Raw genomic sequence first — 15,517 nt, forward strand, 5'->3', positions numbered from 1 at the left:
ACATGGATAACATTAGAATTAAGAAAGTGCTAAGTTATTTAAAACTAGAGTGTAGTTATTACTGCAAAGATTTATACATGTTCATTACATTATTACCGTTTATTTGAATTAGTTTTTTTTAAAAATTATTAATAATTAAATATAAATATTGAATGATATCTATATCTATACTAATATATAAAGGGAAAACTTAATTTAACTACCCATATGTGGTGTAATTTTCAGTTTCCCATATTGCCCTTCCTACTAACTATACATTTATAACAAAAAAAAACTATCTTTTAATTTAATATTAATCCTAATTTTCTCTCTAACTACTCTTTGCGGTTACACTTCATGTTTACCTAATTTATATCATATTTCAAACTACATTCTCTTCATTCTATATTCTTCCTCTCTTTCTACTCTTTTATTGGGCATGAATAGTTGATCTAACACATTTATGGAGGAAAGGAATTTAAAGGATGAAAACAAAGAATGAGTAGGGAACAACAATAACCAAGGTTCATTTTTTATCCTCTAACACATTATGAAAGGTGGTAATGGAGTTATAAGAACAGTTGTTTCTGCTATTGAATTATTGTGTTTTTATATTTGGTTTTTGTTCTTTTATTCTTCTTCATGGTTTTAATCTTATCTATTCAATTCAATTGAAATTTGTTTGACATTGATAAATGAAATGTCGTTATTTATTTATTTTCATCTCAAGATAATAATCATGTGCCTTTTCATCTCTTGACTAACACAAAATTTTGGTTTCAACATAGAGAAAATCCATGAAGAGATAGAGAAATAAAAAAATCAAATAATAAAAAATAGCATTAACAACAAAAATTGATTATTTTTGGATATCCCAATTTCCATTTTGCTGCTACACTAAATCATTAAGATACATAAGTCCCACAAAAATTATTATAGTGTTTCGTTTGTGTTGTATTTGTTTTTATATTCTGATTTTTGTTTTTGCTTTTCTAGGTTAAGTTTATTTCTTATCACTGTCTATATTCTTTAATACAGTAAGCATATAAATTATTACATCCATAATCAAACTTTTTTAATTCAAACATTTATACATGTAAAAACTAGAAATTTGGTACCAAACAATAAAAAAGCGGGTTGACAGGCACGGTAGTACCTGTCAAGACGCTAGTAATAATAATATATAAAACTCATATATCGTGCATACATTTTTCTCTCTTAAAATTATGGAATTTGACGGAAATTGTAATTGTAAGTGTACTTCCAAACACTAAAACTAAAATCTAACTGCTGAACTCCACACAAACATATACTAATAGAAATCAAATAATTAACCTTTACACATACATTATGCTCACAGTACAATTAACTTCTTACATACTTAGACAAAAAAATATTTCTTATTTGAATGAAATAATTATACACTGTGATATTAAATATTTACATATAATCAATATTTAATCCATCATTTATTAGTGCATATATTTTTTATCTTCTTCTTTATCTTTGTCTCGTTTTAAAAGTTTAATAATATATTAATTACTATTATTCATGTTTACTCTCATTTAATATTTTCTTAATTCATGTAAATAGTACAAAACAATAAATGATCACATAGAGAAAGTGAACATTAGTAAAAAAAACATAATAAACATATTTTTTCAATGAGACATATAAATAAATAAGTAGTAATATCTAATAAACTCTCTTTTTTGTATTACAATCTAAACATGTGTATTTTGTTAAATGGAATTTTAACACTTTTTAGGACTTGGATTGATCTTTTAAGTCATACAAAACTTTCGACTAATTTACCAACAACAAAAAAATAACTTTCGAGTCACTTGTTTTGTTATGTTGTTATCTCCTTTGCAACATGATCAACTTAAGAAACTTATTATTGCATTGAATTGTAACGGAACAATTTAAATAGTAAATTACAATAATTGAATTTAGAACAAATTAATAAAAACTGTAATATACATGGATTATGATTATAAAAATTTATATACAATTAATACAGTATCTACCATTTAATTATATTACTTTTTGAAGAATCAATTATAATTAAAAATAAATGGTAAATGATAAACTAATAGTGTATAAATTCTTACTCCATTGATTGCATATGTTTTTTCTTTTTAATAAAACAAATATTTTATTAGTATCGGCCTTGCATACCATAGCTAGGCTGAACTACTAGTTTTGTAAAATTACATAATATGGAAAAGAAATCAATTAAACTGAAAAAGACTTTTTAACCACGAATAATGTAGTTTGATAGAAACCCATCGAAAGAATAAGAATAGAATAGAACTTTGTTGTCAGAAAAAGAAGTATTACCTAATATGTAATAACTCCATCTGCAAGTTCCATCTATCACCATTAGATTAACATTTTAATACTTGCAAGTTGCAACTAATACAATAATACAATAATGTGAAGTATTACCTACTGCGTACATTTCCAGCATCAAACCAAAATCAATTATACATCAAAAATATAATATCCCATGACTAAGAAAAAAAGAGAGCAAGATCACATGGCTAACAATTTCAAATCCTTTTTCACTTAGATCAACCATATATATTGATCCATAAAAAAAATAGGTATATTAATTTGGTCCTTAGAAATTTGAAATTTTCAAAATGGTTTTTAAAGATATTAAATGTATGGCAATTAGCATCCTTTAGCATTTTTATAACTACTTTTTTTTTGGACATTCTAGTGTTTATGAGTTGGTCTTAGAGGATAATAAAATGGAAAATGCAACTTCAAAACACAACTTATAATGATTCTTAATGAAATATTTTGACCCATATTTTAATGATTTTTTAATGAAAACAAAATATTTCTTAAAAATCTTCCCATGACATAAGAAAAATATAAAATAATTATTTATTAATAGTTGATTTACAAATTTGTCATTTCTTACTACTAGTATGTACCACCGGTGAATATTACATGATACTACATATTCAATTTTTATATATTTCATTTTTTAGAATTAGAATGTTTTATTGTGTTCGGTGTACTTTATATTATATTTTTTTGTGTTTATGATAATATTTAATTTAATGTGAGATATGTGGTTAATTAATGTATTGGTGGTGGTTAATTAGGATTATATGATTTTTTGTAAAAATTAAATAATGTGAAGGGCAAAATAGAAAGTAAAAATTACACCACAGTGGAAGTTACACATGTTTTGGCTTTATATGTAGTATAGAAGTATAGATAAAAGTATAGATATAGATGTATCAAGAATTGTATTAGTAAGAGCATGAAATTATTTCAAAGTTTGAATCACTCCAGGTAACATTTGTTTATCATTAGTAAGAAAAGTGAATATTGAGTTAAATATATATTTTTTCACAAACAAGTGTAAAATGGTATATGAAGTAGTACATATCTTAAGATAGAGGATCAATAAAAAGTTGGTCTAGTAATGTAAGATCCTATTAGATTCGTAGGTTAAAGATCAAATGTTCTATTCTTGTGAATGACACTTGTTCAAATGTATAATCATACACTCCAAAATAAATTAATTTATCACGAATAAGATGAGGAAATACACTTAATTATACAAAAAAAAATTATAGGATAAAAGACATCATCCTATAGGAGTATATCATTACTATTTTTAATACAGTTAGAATTTCTACTATGTATATCTTGTATGCACCAACTACAACTTTTTAAGACAACTGCACAGTTGTTCACTTCAGAAGAGTGAGAGTTTCCAGAAAGAGAAAAAACAACTGAAACAGTGTCATTTCAGTTATTTTTTTCATATTCAAAATTCATAAAATGTTAGTCCAACAAAATTCAACTCTTAAATCTCACAAAACCCAATCCAAAACTTCTTTTCCCACGAACCATTCCGTGGAAACAAATAGCCACGATTTCTCAAAATGTGCTTCACATAATCTCTACAAAATCGTCGCTATTTTTCTACTCGTCGCTACTGTCGCCGTTCTCTTTTTCCTCCGCAACGCCGGCGACACTGCCGCGCTTCTCTGTTTCGAGAAGAAAGCCTATGATCTTGAGAAGATTGCGTTCCCCAATGTCAATTGGAATGCTATTTCTCCTATCTCTGACAAGAATTCGAGGTTTGCGACTTTTCGAACGGATCGGTGGATTTTGGTTTCGGTTTCGAGTTACCCTTCCGATTCGCTACGGAATTTGGTGAGGATCAAGGGTTGGCAGGTTCTGGCAATTGGGAATTCGAGAACTCCGTTGGACTGGGAATTGAAAGGTGCAATATACTTGTCATTAGAGCAACAAAGTAATTTAGGGTTTAGGGTTGTTGATTATCTTCCTTATGATTCATATGTTAGGAAAAATGTTGGGTATTTGTTCGCTATTCAACATGGTGCTAAGAAATTTTTTGATTTTGATGATAGAGGGGATGTTATTGATGGAGATTTGGGTAAGCATTTCGATGTCGAATTGATCGGGGAAGGTGCTAGGCAGGAGATTGTGTTGCAGTATAGTCATGAGAATCTTAATCGGACTGTTGTCAATCCGTATATTCATTTCGGGCAGCGATCTGTTTGGCCTAGAGGGTTGCCATTGGAGAATGTAGGCGAAATCGGGCATGAAGAGTTTTACACTGAAGTGTTTGGTGGGAAGCAGTTTATACAGCAAGGGATATCGAATGGGCTTCCCGATGTTGATTCAGTGTTTTATTTTACTCGAAAGTCGGGTTTGGAAGCGTTTGATATTAGGTTTGATGAGCATGCCCCGAAAGTGGCGTTGCCTCAGGGTATGATGGTGCCTCTTAATTCTTTTAATACAATGTACCATTCGCCTGCATTTTGGGCTTTGATGCTTCCGGTGTCTGTTAGCACAATGGCATCTGATGTGTTGAGAGGTTATTGGGGACAGCGGCTTCTTTGGGAAGTTGGTGGTTCTGTTGTAGTTTATCCCCCTACTGTCCATAGATATGATAGGGTTGAGGCCTATCCATTTTCAGAAGAGAAAGATCTTCATGTGAATGTCGCTCGTTTAATCAAGTATTTGATATCATGGAGATCGAATAAGCATAATTTATTCGAAAAGATTTTGGAGTTAAGCTATGCAATGGCAGAGGAGGGATTTTGGACTGATAAGGATGTGAAACTTACTGCTGCTTGGCTACAAGACTTGCTGGCTGTTGGATATCAGCAGCCGAGGTTGATGTCATTGGAACTCACACGTCCAAGAGCAAATATCGGTCATGGTGATCGAAGGGAGTTTATCCCGCAGAAATTGCCATCTGTTCATCTTGGGGTTGAAGAAACAGGAACAGTTAATTATGAGATTGGTAATTTAATTCGGTGGAGGAAAGCTTTTGGGAATGTTGTGCTTATCATGTATTGCAGTGGGCCTGTGGAGCGTACAGCGCTTGAATGGAGGTTACTTTACGGGAGAATATTCAGAACAGTAGTTATTTTGTCAGAAAAGAAGGATATGGACCTTGTTGTACAAGAAGGAAATTTGGATCAAGCATACAAGTATAATTGTGTTTAAAAATTTCCACTATCATCTTTATTTTATGAATAAACTGCATATAAATGGTTGTTGTAATTTTATCTTAAGTTCCACTGAATGTGTCAAGGTCCAGTGAATATTCTCATCATCAAAGACAAAAGACTTTGAGGGTCCATTTATGAGTTGGGTTTTGGAAGGGAAGGAAGGGAAAGAGAAAACTTTGGAACCATGAAATACACTTGTGAAATAACTCTAAAGTCTTCTATAGTTCCATTTCCCTCCAAAACTCAACTCGCAAACAAACCCTGAAAGTCGTGTATCCACTGAATGTCTGTTAACATACAGCCATGAAATTTCACTGTCTGCTTTTTTGTTTTTGATAAATAAAGAAATCTATCTCATCTTAGTAATATGTGGAAATGCTAATTTAGCAAATTCATTGCATAATATTGTAAGGAATGCATTTATTTGTTGAAGGGAAGTGCACTGACTTCACTAGTAGTCTTAGAACCATAGCTATAGTTCAGATTGCTAACTTTTTTCTTACTTGATATGTTTTTTATTTTGTCCATCTTCCCAGGTACCTGCCGAAAATATTTGATCAATTTAGCAGTGCAGAAGGGTTTTTGTTCCTACAGGATAATACCATTCTTAATTATTGGAACTTATTACACGCAGACAAAACTAAACTGTGGATCATGAATAAGGTATTCCTATTAGTGTTTCCTCTCACTCAAAGTATGGCACTCTTATATACTTCCATGATAGATACTTCCCCTCTCCTCCCCTCCCCGAGGAAGATGATAATAAAATTCTTATCGGCCTCAATCAGAAATGTTTACACACAATAATTATTATTATAGTGTTTGATTTTTAATTTAATTTTAGTGACTAAGAGGTTACGGGTTCAAATCTTGGAAACAACTTCTCTGCTTTCATGGGTAAAGCTGTATAGATCTACCCTCCCCAAACCCCACTAGGTGAGAGCCTCGCGTATTGGACCGCCTTTTTTTTCTTCCACACTATCATCTGATATATGATATTTTGTTAATAGAAGAATTTGAATCCTCATGCTATGATAGTCAAATTCCTCTTAAACATGGTAAATGATAGTGTAAAACATTTTTAACATTGACAGTGTATCAAAATAAAGTACTTATTTTAATGGCCTTTGTTTATGCTTTTTCCCAGTGTCATACCTCGCTGAAAATCATAAATTTAACTAAAACAATATTACTGCTCTCTAATCTCTATCTCTTTCTATTTGACATTCACCGGGATCCAGGTACCTGAGTCTTGGAGTTCTGTATTAACCAGTGACAAATCAGATCGCTGGTTATCGCAACAAGCAAGCATGGTGCAGAAGGTTGTTAGTATGATGCCAGCTCACTATCAAGTCAATTACAAAGAAACAAATGGCAATGATAAGAATCTCTTGATATGCACTTCTGAGGTGTTCTATGTTCCTCGGCGATTTATCAGTGATTTTGTTGAGCTTGTTAACCTAGTAGGCAATCTAGACATCCATCAGAAGGTTGCCATTCCTATGGTCTTCGTCTCCATGGATTCTCCACAGAATTTCGACGCGGTTCTCGATACAACAATCTACAAGCAAAATCCCCCTACAAATGCTTCCACTCTTTATTCGGCTAAAGTCGCAGCTGTTCATCCATTGAATGTGTCAAGTGAGCAAGACTTTATAAAGCTTATCAGAATAATGGCAGAAGGGGATCCACTCCTAATGGAGTTAGCTTGAAAGTATAACTTTTTCTTCATACTATACTATGGGAGAAGACACAAGAAACACTACCACCCAGTTAACTGTTGCACAGTCTTAGTTTTTTTTCTTCTAAATATTTTTTTAGATGATTTCTACCCTTATGTTGTATATTTGCTCCATAGAGAAAATGTATTCATCTTTGTCCCTTCTTTTTTGTGAAAATATCAAATGAAATGTATGTGTATTCATTATTGTAATTCATGCTCTCCATTGAGAGACTTTTTTTTGCTTATGAATTTGTATCTCATTGATAGTGATTTGTCTTTATGAAGCAATGATATTACATCTTGTATATGACAATAAGATGGACTATTATATTATGAGTATAATATATATCTATTTTCAGTATAAAGATTTATACATATTCAGTATATTATCTACCATTCATTTGTGTTCTTTTTTTTAATAATTAATGACGATTAAAAATGTATGATACAGTAATAGTATATAAAAATCGTACAATATCAATGCATATATTTTTTTCTATATTATATGGTTGGATTAGTGCATACCATTCGAACAAGGATAAGGTAATCAGAGAATGCAAAACAGAAGAATCAAATTCACCTTGAAGAAGAAGTTATTAATTTGAGGACAAGGTAATCCAAAGGGTGATAATTAGAAATTATAAAGGCAAGACCCATAGGACTAGTTTTGTTGCTAATCAACTTGATGAGTGATCAGCAAGGAATGAGGGTCGTTATTGAAACAAGTAGGGAATATGATTTAATGTCTCAAAAACACTCACCAAGAGTGTAAAAAATCTTTAACCAAAGTAGATATGATTAAGTGGTCATGATCCAAAGAGGTAGTAGGGTCAATAAGTAGGATCCTCACAATGACTATCAGATCCCAACAAAAATATTTGAATGTGATGGTTGTCCAAGACCATATAACTAGAAAGGAAAAGAGGTAGCAAACAAGTAAACTTCTAAGGACAGAAGAATTCTCTAAGGCAAAGAAAGAGAATGAATATGCATTAGTTAACTCACAGAATTAAGAAAACATAACTTGAGGGCATGATCAAATGGTGCTCAATACATTTCAGAGTCCACTTTCCCATATTAGTAATTAGTAATGAATACAAATATTAAAAATAAAGTGCAAATTCTGTAAAAGCAGGATTGTGTAACTCTAAAAACAACCATAAACTCCCTATGAATGTCTCTCATTCATCAACCAGTGCAGGAACTAGGATCACCAATGGCATTAGAAAAAACAAAACAGTAGAAACTCCTCATAATGGCATTAGAAAAAACAAAACTGTAGAAACTCCTCATAATGGCATTTTTCAAAGCTCCTTTACTACTTTTCTTTGTTAACTTCTTTTACTTTATAGATCCTTTCAGTTTAGGTGCTTGATCAGGGAGAAGTAAAAAATAAAGCCAAGCCAAACACTACCTTAGGCTTTTAGAGAATGAAAAAGTCTTCAATTCACCTAATAACCTGAACTTTCTTTTTTAAGTCAAATATTTTTCATAAAAGGGTAAGATTTATTTCTTCAATTTTTTTTAAAAAAAAGACCTGTAGAATTTTAACACCTGAATGTTCTTATTTCAGATGAGAAAGAGAAAGAGAAAGCCCAATAAATTCCAGTACTACATAAATCACCACTCAATTGCTGAACAGTAAGTAAAAGTAAAGAGTTTCTAGCAACTTTTTGTTCTGCTCCTGAAAATACAAATTGGAGCTTAGATTTGTTCTCTACTTGCACACCTCTCCCAAACAACACCTATAAAAGAGAGGAACACATCTTTTGTCCCACACAATGTTCTACTTCATATACCATCACTTGTAATTGGTCAGAAAAATATTTATTGAACTTCTAACTTAAGTACATTTTTTTCAACCAATCACGGGAAGTGATATATGGAATGACGCACTTTTTGGGACATAAGATGTCTCTCGTAAAAGATACAACTTTGCACTATCCATTTTATGAGAAACAGCACCTAATCAGCATTTAAAAACAAAAGATGGAAGCTGACCATCTACAAATCAGGGAAGTATATATCTGCATATGTATGAATAAGAATGTGGCTATTCTAAAGATATCTGTGAAAATAACTCTTCAAGTTGATTTTCCTTTATCACCACACCATATTTCTGGGTAAAAATTGCATCTTTGACTGAGCTGATACTATCACTGTTGATAGCATCAATGATAGCATTTGCTGAAGATATGGTAATGTATTCATTCAGGTTGTGCACTGTTCCATCTGCATAGATGAAGATATTGGAAGACCGAGTAACTCGAAATATATTGATTAATAGGAAACATATAACAATTGGTTCATCCTAATAATAGCAGAGTATTCTTTCTCGAAATAAACTGTGGGAAATAATCATGGAACCATTAGAATTTCTATACTACACCATATAAGGCATGATTATTATACATCATAATAATGGATAAATAATCAGGCCTCAAGTGGCAGGATTAGATCTGGTTAGTGTTTAATGTATAAGGGTTGTTAGGAAACTTCCACCCTAAGCACTCTTTACATTTACACGATCAGGATTACAACGCATCGCATTCTCTCACTCATGACTCAACCCATATTCTCTCCCTCTCCTCCACCTTTGTTTTCTCATCAACCTCTCACAATCATTCTGTTATGTTTTTATCTATTTTTCTACATTTCTATATTTTCTATTTGTGTTTTGATTTTTCTTTTCTCTTCCAACATTATGCATCACATCACCAAACTTATGATAGTATTGTCCTATACAAGACAGAATCTTTTATAACGTTAGAGCATGCTTTATGATAAAGCACTGGCATCGTTCAACCACGCAGCCGACCCTACTTAATATGATTCAGGTTTGGTTGTTGTTGTTATAATCTTATACAATGTTACACCAAATACTGTATAGTTTAAAATTTTATTAGGCCTTATACAATCAGGATTTATCCTATCAGGGCTTATCCTAGCAGGCCTTATACTATCAGACATGCCAAACGAGGCCTTAAGAAATAGTAAGAGATATACATAGTATAGGAAATAGTAAGTTGGTAATTATTCAATGCTCTTTGTATGTAAATATCAAAGCTACTGAGTGACCAAAGACACTAAGCATTCACAAAAGTTAACTTGAATCTGTCTTCTAGTTTCCTACATCTTCAAGTCAAACAAATAAAGCGAGTATAATCCAATTTCTAATAGGAAACTTAGTCTACAAGTTAGTCAAACAACAGATGTGCATACAAACTCTTGTTGACAAGCTTCTATCAACTATAAAAACTTTGGTTGCTTGATCTTGTGTGTCGCTTTCTAAATGTGTCAACAATTTTAGTTTTTATTTGTGTTTTTGCAAGTATGCTTGATGAAAAATGTAACAATCTAGACCACTACCTCGAAGAGTCTGTTTGCGAGTTGAGTTTTGGAGGGGAAGGAAGGGAAGGCTTGGGAGCCATGAAATACACTTCTGAAGCTTTTCGTTTCCCTTCCTTCTCCTCCAAAACCTAACTCGCAAGCAAACCCTAAGAAGAAGAAAAACTGGAGCATAAAAATATACAAGATTCAGGAGAACCTTGTAAAATGAGGAGTTAATCATGGAAAGTATTTGAAAGTTGTTTTCTTATTCAGATGTATTTTTTAATTTGACATATAGCATAATCTGGTTTGTCAAAGCCAAGCAAATATGTTAGTACAATTTTCCCATCATTACCTTCAGCAACTATGGGTTCATGCAGAGGAGGTTCTTCATTCCAGTTTCCATCAGAATCTTTCATGTGTCTTCTATCTGATGCAAAACAACGTAGGAAGACTGGAGCATGCACAACTCGGAATAATCTGATATCAAAAGAAACCATTTTATATACTCCAATACTAAACGATGCTTCTTTGATCAACAATCATCAGGTTATTTCACTTTAACAAAATTGAGAAAATGTGTTTAATGAGTCCAATGATTGAATAAGTTCCTAACACTACTTTGATATGCATTTAATAGCAAATAAAAAAAGGTATTACAAATACGCAAGAACAACCAAGCCATAATCCCACGTGGATCGGCTAATATGCCTGATAAAAAAGTTGTACTACAAAAAATTTCACCACACTGTGAAATTGGTCATTCTGAATACTTATATGGAGGGAGTAAAAAGGCTACTTGGTGCTTAGCAGGTCATCCCATTGTGCCGCCCAGTTTAACCAGTGGGTGACTGTACCTAATCAATCCAGCCAAAAAATGGTGAGTTAAACCGGCTGGCCTATTGGGGCAGACGACAATACTAGTTTTGGAGGGTTTCTCATCCTCACCCTTAGTTGTATTTCTCTGCATTCGTTAATGAAATTCTTTCTTCTATGAAATGTTATTAAAAAAACCTGCACACAATAAAGACAAGAAGCCATGCATGGACATCACAACATGACAGAGGAGATAAACAGTTGAACCTAACACCCATTGTATTTGATCGGAAAAAAAAAACTAGTCCCAAAAATAGTAAAATTACTATAATTTCTAAAACTTCAGTTTACATAAATCATTAAGGTAAGGAAGCAAAGGGTGGAAAGAAGTAAATATATAGTTCATAATTCTGTCTTTTGTAATGTCACAAAAGGATAAGGATAAAACCCATTAAGCTACCCACCCTTGGTGACTAGATTTTGATTTCATAGAAGAAAAATCATGGCTTTTATAATGTGACATGTACAACCTGGACATGCATTATTACCAACAGCGAATTTGCAATATCAACGAGAAATTTATAAAACACCAAAAAACCTACTTAGAACAAAGCAAAATGACAGAAAAACAAAAGGGGCTTTACCTATTATAATCAGAAAAAAGCTGAAAAGATGGGCGAATTGTTTCAGACACATAAGAAGCTAGAGGTGAAGGAAAAGGAAGACTTGAATCTAAGTCCAAGACTATCGGAGTGTCGCCTCCTTGATTTATCTGTAACACCAATTACAAGAGAAGTATGACAGATGATCCCTTTCATATCCAAGTTTAGATATAGAATAAACTGCTTTTAACACCCTAACTAACCGGAAGCCTCGACTTATTGAAATGAAATACATATTTAGCAATACCTTTATGCAAATGACATGATAATCCCAGAGGACAATCCCATCTGCTCTTTTACTAGCCTTTTGATGCCAGAGTGGGATCTAGAAAAGTCAAGACAAATACTTTACATTATAACTTTGGAATTAGTTATAAAATTTGCATCAACAACTTGGGTTTGGTAGCGAAGTCCATGCCTGTTTCTTTTCATTGGAAATGAAAACAACAAAAAGATCAGATCCTTCTGGATTTGCTATTCCATCAGAACACAACTTCTTGCACAACAAGTATACATTCTCCTCACTACAAGAAAATTCAGGGGTCAAATATCATAAGCAGGTCTTGGAGCTGGAATATCATATTTAGAACAAAGAAGAGCTTCATAAATGTACCACTTGCATACATCTAGTTGATGTTATATTACAAGTAGAAAGATTCCCCTATATAATTTATAAAAAGAACAATAAAAATGAATCCTCTATTTGGTTTCCCATAGTTAAATGGTCCATAGTACCAGTTCTATGTGATTAGTCACTATTTACATACTTCTTTTATAACGAAAATAGAGGGTTAGTTTGACGTAACAGTAAGGTTGTTGTTTAGTCACCATGAGGTCACGGATTCAAAGCCAACCTCTTCATTGTGGGATTAGACTATGTACATCTATCCTCCCCATATCCCACCAAGTGGGAGTCTCGTGCATTGAGCTACTCCTTTTTTATAAGAAAAAAGGAACCATGTAACTATGGGTTTTCCAGCAACAAACACAACAAGCAAGTCTTTTTTTCAAAATGGGTGATAACAAAATCATGGATTCATTGGTTTAAGATTAAAAACCAAGTCATTTTCCCTACTCAGTGCACGAGACACCTACCCAGTGGGGTCTGAGAGGGTAAAATGTAAATAATCTCAAACAAACCACAATGGATTATCATTATCTAGAAATGATTATAAGGAAAAACCCTTAAAGGGGTTTATATAAAGTGAAGAGAAAGGATCACCAATAATAAGGGGTATGGTTGAAGAGAGAAGCTTCAACAGTAGTATGATGTTCCATAGTTGAGGTTGCCATTGTTGATCTTACACAGCACTATTTCTTTCAATTTATTTCGGCTACTGCGATTATTGGACCATAAGTATGAGGAAGAATGGAATTTTACACGCCACAATTAATTCAACTAGTAAAACCTAAATTTGATGTATCAATATTTTAGGATGAAATTTGGTTCATGAAATAAAAAACTTCTAAAATATTCGTTCAAAATTTTGTTCCTTAAAATATTTGTTTGACAATTTTGGTCCAGTAGATTTTGACCTCTCCGGTTTAAATTGTCCCCACAAAGAACTTTAAGGCTGGAAAAGAAAATGAGGGAAGAGAGATTAGTGAAAAGATAGGGTAGAATTACATAAAAAATTTATAGTATTTGATAGGAGAAAAAGAGAAAGAGAAAAAAAAGGAAAAAAAGATATAAATAAATCTTTGAATGATGAAATATTCATACAACAAAGAGATTATAAAAAAGCGTTTTAATACTAATTAAATAATTAATATTATAAAATTTATTTTAAATTAAATATTATAATGTAAAATAAATTTGTTCTTGTAATACAATTGTTATAACATTTTTTTCTTCAAATCAATTAATTTATTGGGTAGTAGTTTATGTAAGAAAATAAGATAAGTGAGAAGTATTTTTGTCATTACAAAACATTTATCTTCTCCTTTCTCTTTTCTTTGCATACAAGGAGGTTGATTTTGGACATGAGTCTCATACAATTTTATTATCTCTTCCCAATTTATCATGTAAACCAAATGGGGGAAAGATATCAACTATTTCTTCTTTCTCTCTTCACAACTTCTTTCTCAACAAATTCTTACATTCTAAAGGAAGGCTAAATGACTAAATTAATTGTCTTAAGAAAGAATGGAATGAGAAAACTTTAGAAGATCTCACAAGTGTATTTTAACATTCTAAAACATTCTATTTCTTTTTCCCTCTAAAATTCAATTGGCAAGCGGACGCTAAAGGATGAAATTGTCTCATGCAAGAAATATTTAGTGATCTTATTTTTTAAAGGTTTAAATTTGATCAAATAACTATTTGAGGACTTAATCTTTTTCACGGACCAAATTTAACAAGGTAAAAAAATTATAGGACCAACTTAAAGTAGGTGGGACCCACACAAAATACTTTCTTGCAAAATACTTTAATATTTTCTCACCATTCTTTTGGTTTAAAGGATGTTTTGGTATTTTTAAATATAACATTTTTCTTTCTTACTTCTTTTTTTTTCATTCCACTCATACTAAACAATATAAAAAATTATCTCCTTTCTCACATTTTCCCTTCTTTTTACTATCTCTCTCAATTTTTCTCTCTTTTCACTTTCTTCTCTCAACCAAAGAAAGCATTAATCTTAAAAGAAAGACATTTTATTAGTAGAAGATGAATAACACAATCAAGAATCATAACTTGAAGTAAGATACAAATTCCTTATAACATTCAAGTCATGCGCTTGTGTGAAATACAAAGGAGCACATACATTTGTTGAAGTCCACATAGGAACATGCATGTCTTTGTCATTTGTATTTTGCTATATAGTGTAGAATGTAAAAAAAAAATCAATTATACAATAGAATGTACAAGTTATATTTTTGCATCTTCTAGAGCATGATGTAGAAGTTGTGTTTTTTACATCATTTGAGCCATCATAAAAGTATATATCTCATTATGCTTGCCCAAATAATTGTATAAAACACTAGTTGAATAATATAAAACATGATTGACTATTCTTAATCTTGATTGATCATAATCAATCATATAGAGAACTGACCAATCATAAATCTATTACAAAGATCACAAATTTTAAATCTATCAATTAAAGAGAGATAGTATGGATAATTTTTTTATGCAAGTAAAGAAGCAAAAACAGAAACAAGAGATTACGATCTTATATAACAATGATTGTTTCGGTCATTAGCGAGAAGCAAAAATAAACCATATGGTGGTAGTTCCCACATTTTTTGTCCAATATCTTCACGATCACCCAATTTGGTCATGTGATGAGCAATATATTAGACACTATTCATAACCTTAATTTAGTATGATTGATGATTCTTGATGCCTAATTGACTTTGTTTCACATGGTTTAGTGTTTTAGACTTTATTGGACTAATATTCCTAAAATGAGTTAATTTGGGATTATTTGGTCTGATTAAATCTATTATCATTTTCATATCACATTTGGCACCAATGGCATTTTGGG

At 31.7% G+C, this 15,517-nt stretch overlaps 2 protein-coding genes across 3 annotated transcripts; one reads left to right on the forward strand and one right to left on the reverse strand.

The window, feature by feature from the left end:
- On the forward strand, positions 3,657 to 7,450 carry LOC109353580 (probable glycosyltransferase STELLO2). Its single transcript, XM_019595916.1, has 3 exons — positions 3,657 to 5,477; positions 6,035 to 6,161; positions 6,740 to 7,450. The coding sequence occupies exons 1-3, from the start codon at positions 3,790 to 3,792 to the stop codon at positions 7,208 to 7,210; spliced, it is 2,286 nt and encodes a 761-aa protein (XP_019451461.1). The 5' UTR covers positions 3,657 to 3,789; the 3' UTR covers positions 7,211 to 7,450.
- LOC109353440 (protein N-terminal glutamine amidohydrolase) lies at positions 8,834 to 13,478 on the reverse strand. Of its 2 annotated transcripts, XR_002108461.1 has the most exons (7): positions 13,252 to 13,478; positions 12,448 to 12,553; positions 12,277 to 12,354; positions 12,012 to 12,139; positions 10,907 to 11,031; positions 9,223 to 9,453; positions 8,834 to 8,966 (listed from the first exon to the last, which is right to left on the reverse strand). XR_002108461.1 is itself a non-coding variant. In XM_019595719.1 (6 exons), the coding sequence occupies exons 1-6, from the start codon at positions 13,320 to 13,322 to the stop codon at positions 9,275 to 9,277; spliced, it is 687 nt and encodes a 228-aa protein (XP_019451264.1). In that variant the 5' UTR covers positions 13,323 to 13,477; the 3' UTR covers positions 8,837 to 9,274. The 2 variants fall into 2 exon arrangements, 1 of the variants encoding a protein (XP_019451264.1); XM_019595719.1 differs by having other exon boundaries at positions 8,837 to 9,453; positions 13,252 to 13,477.

This window comes from Lupinus angustifolius, chromosome LG08, assembly GCF_001865875.1.
Source record: "Lupinus angustifolius cultivar Tanjil chromosome LG08, LupAngTanjil_v1.0, whole genome shotgun sequence".
Lineage (NCBI taxonomy): Eukaryota > Viridiplantae > Streptophyta > Magnoliopsida > Fabales > Fabaceae > Lupinus > Lupinus angustifolius.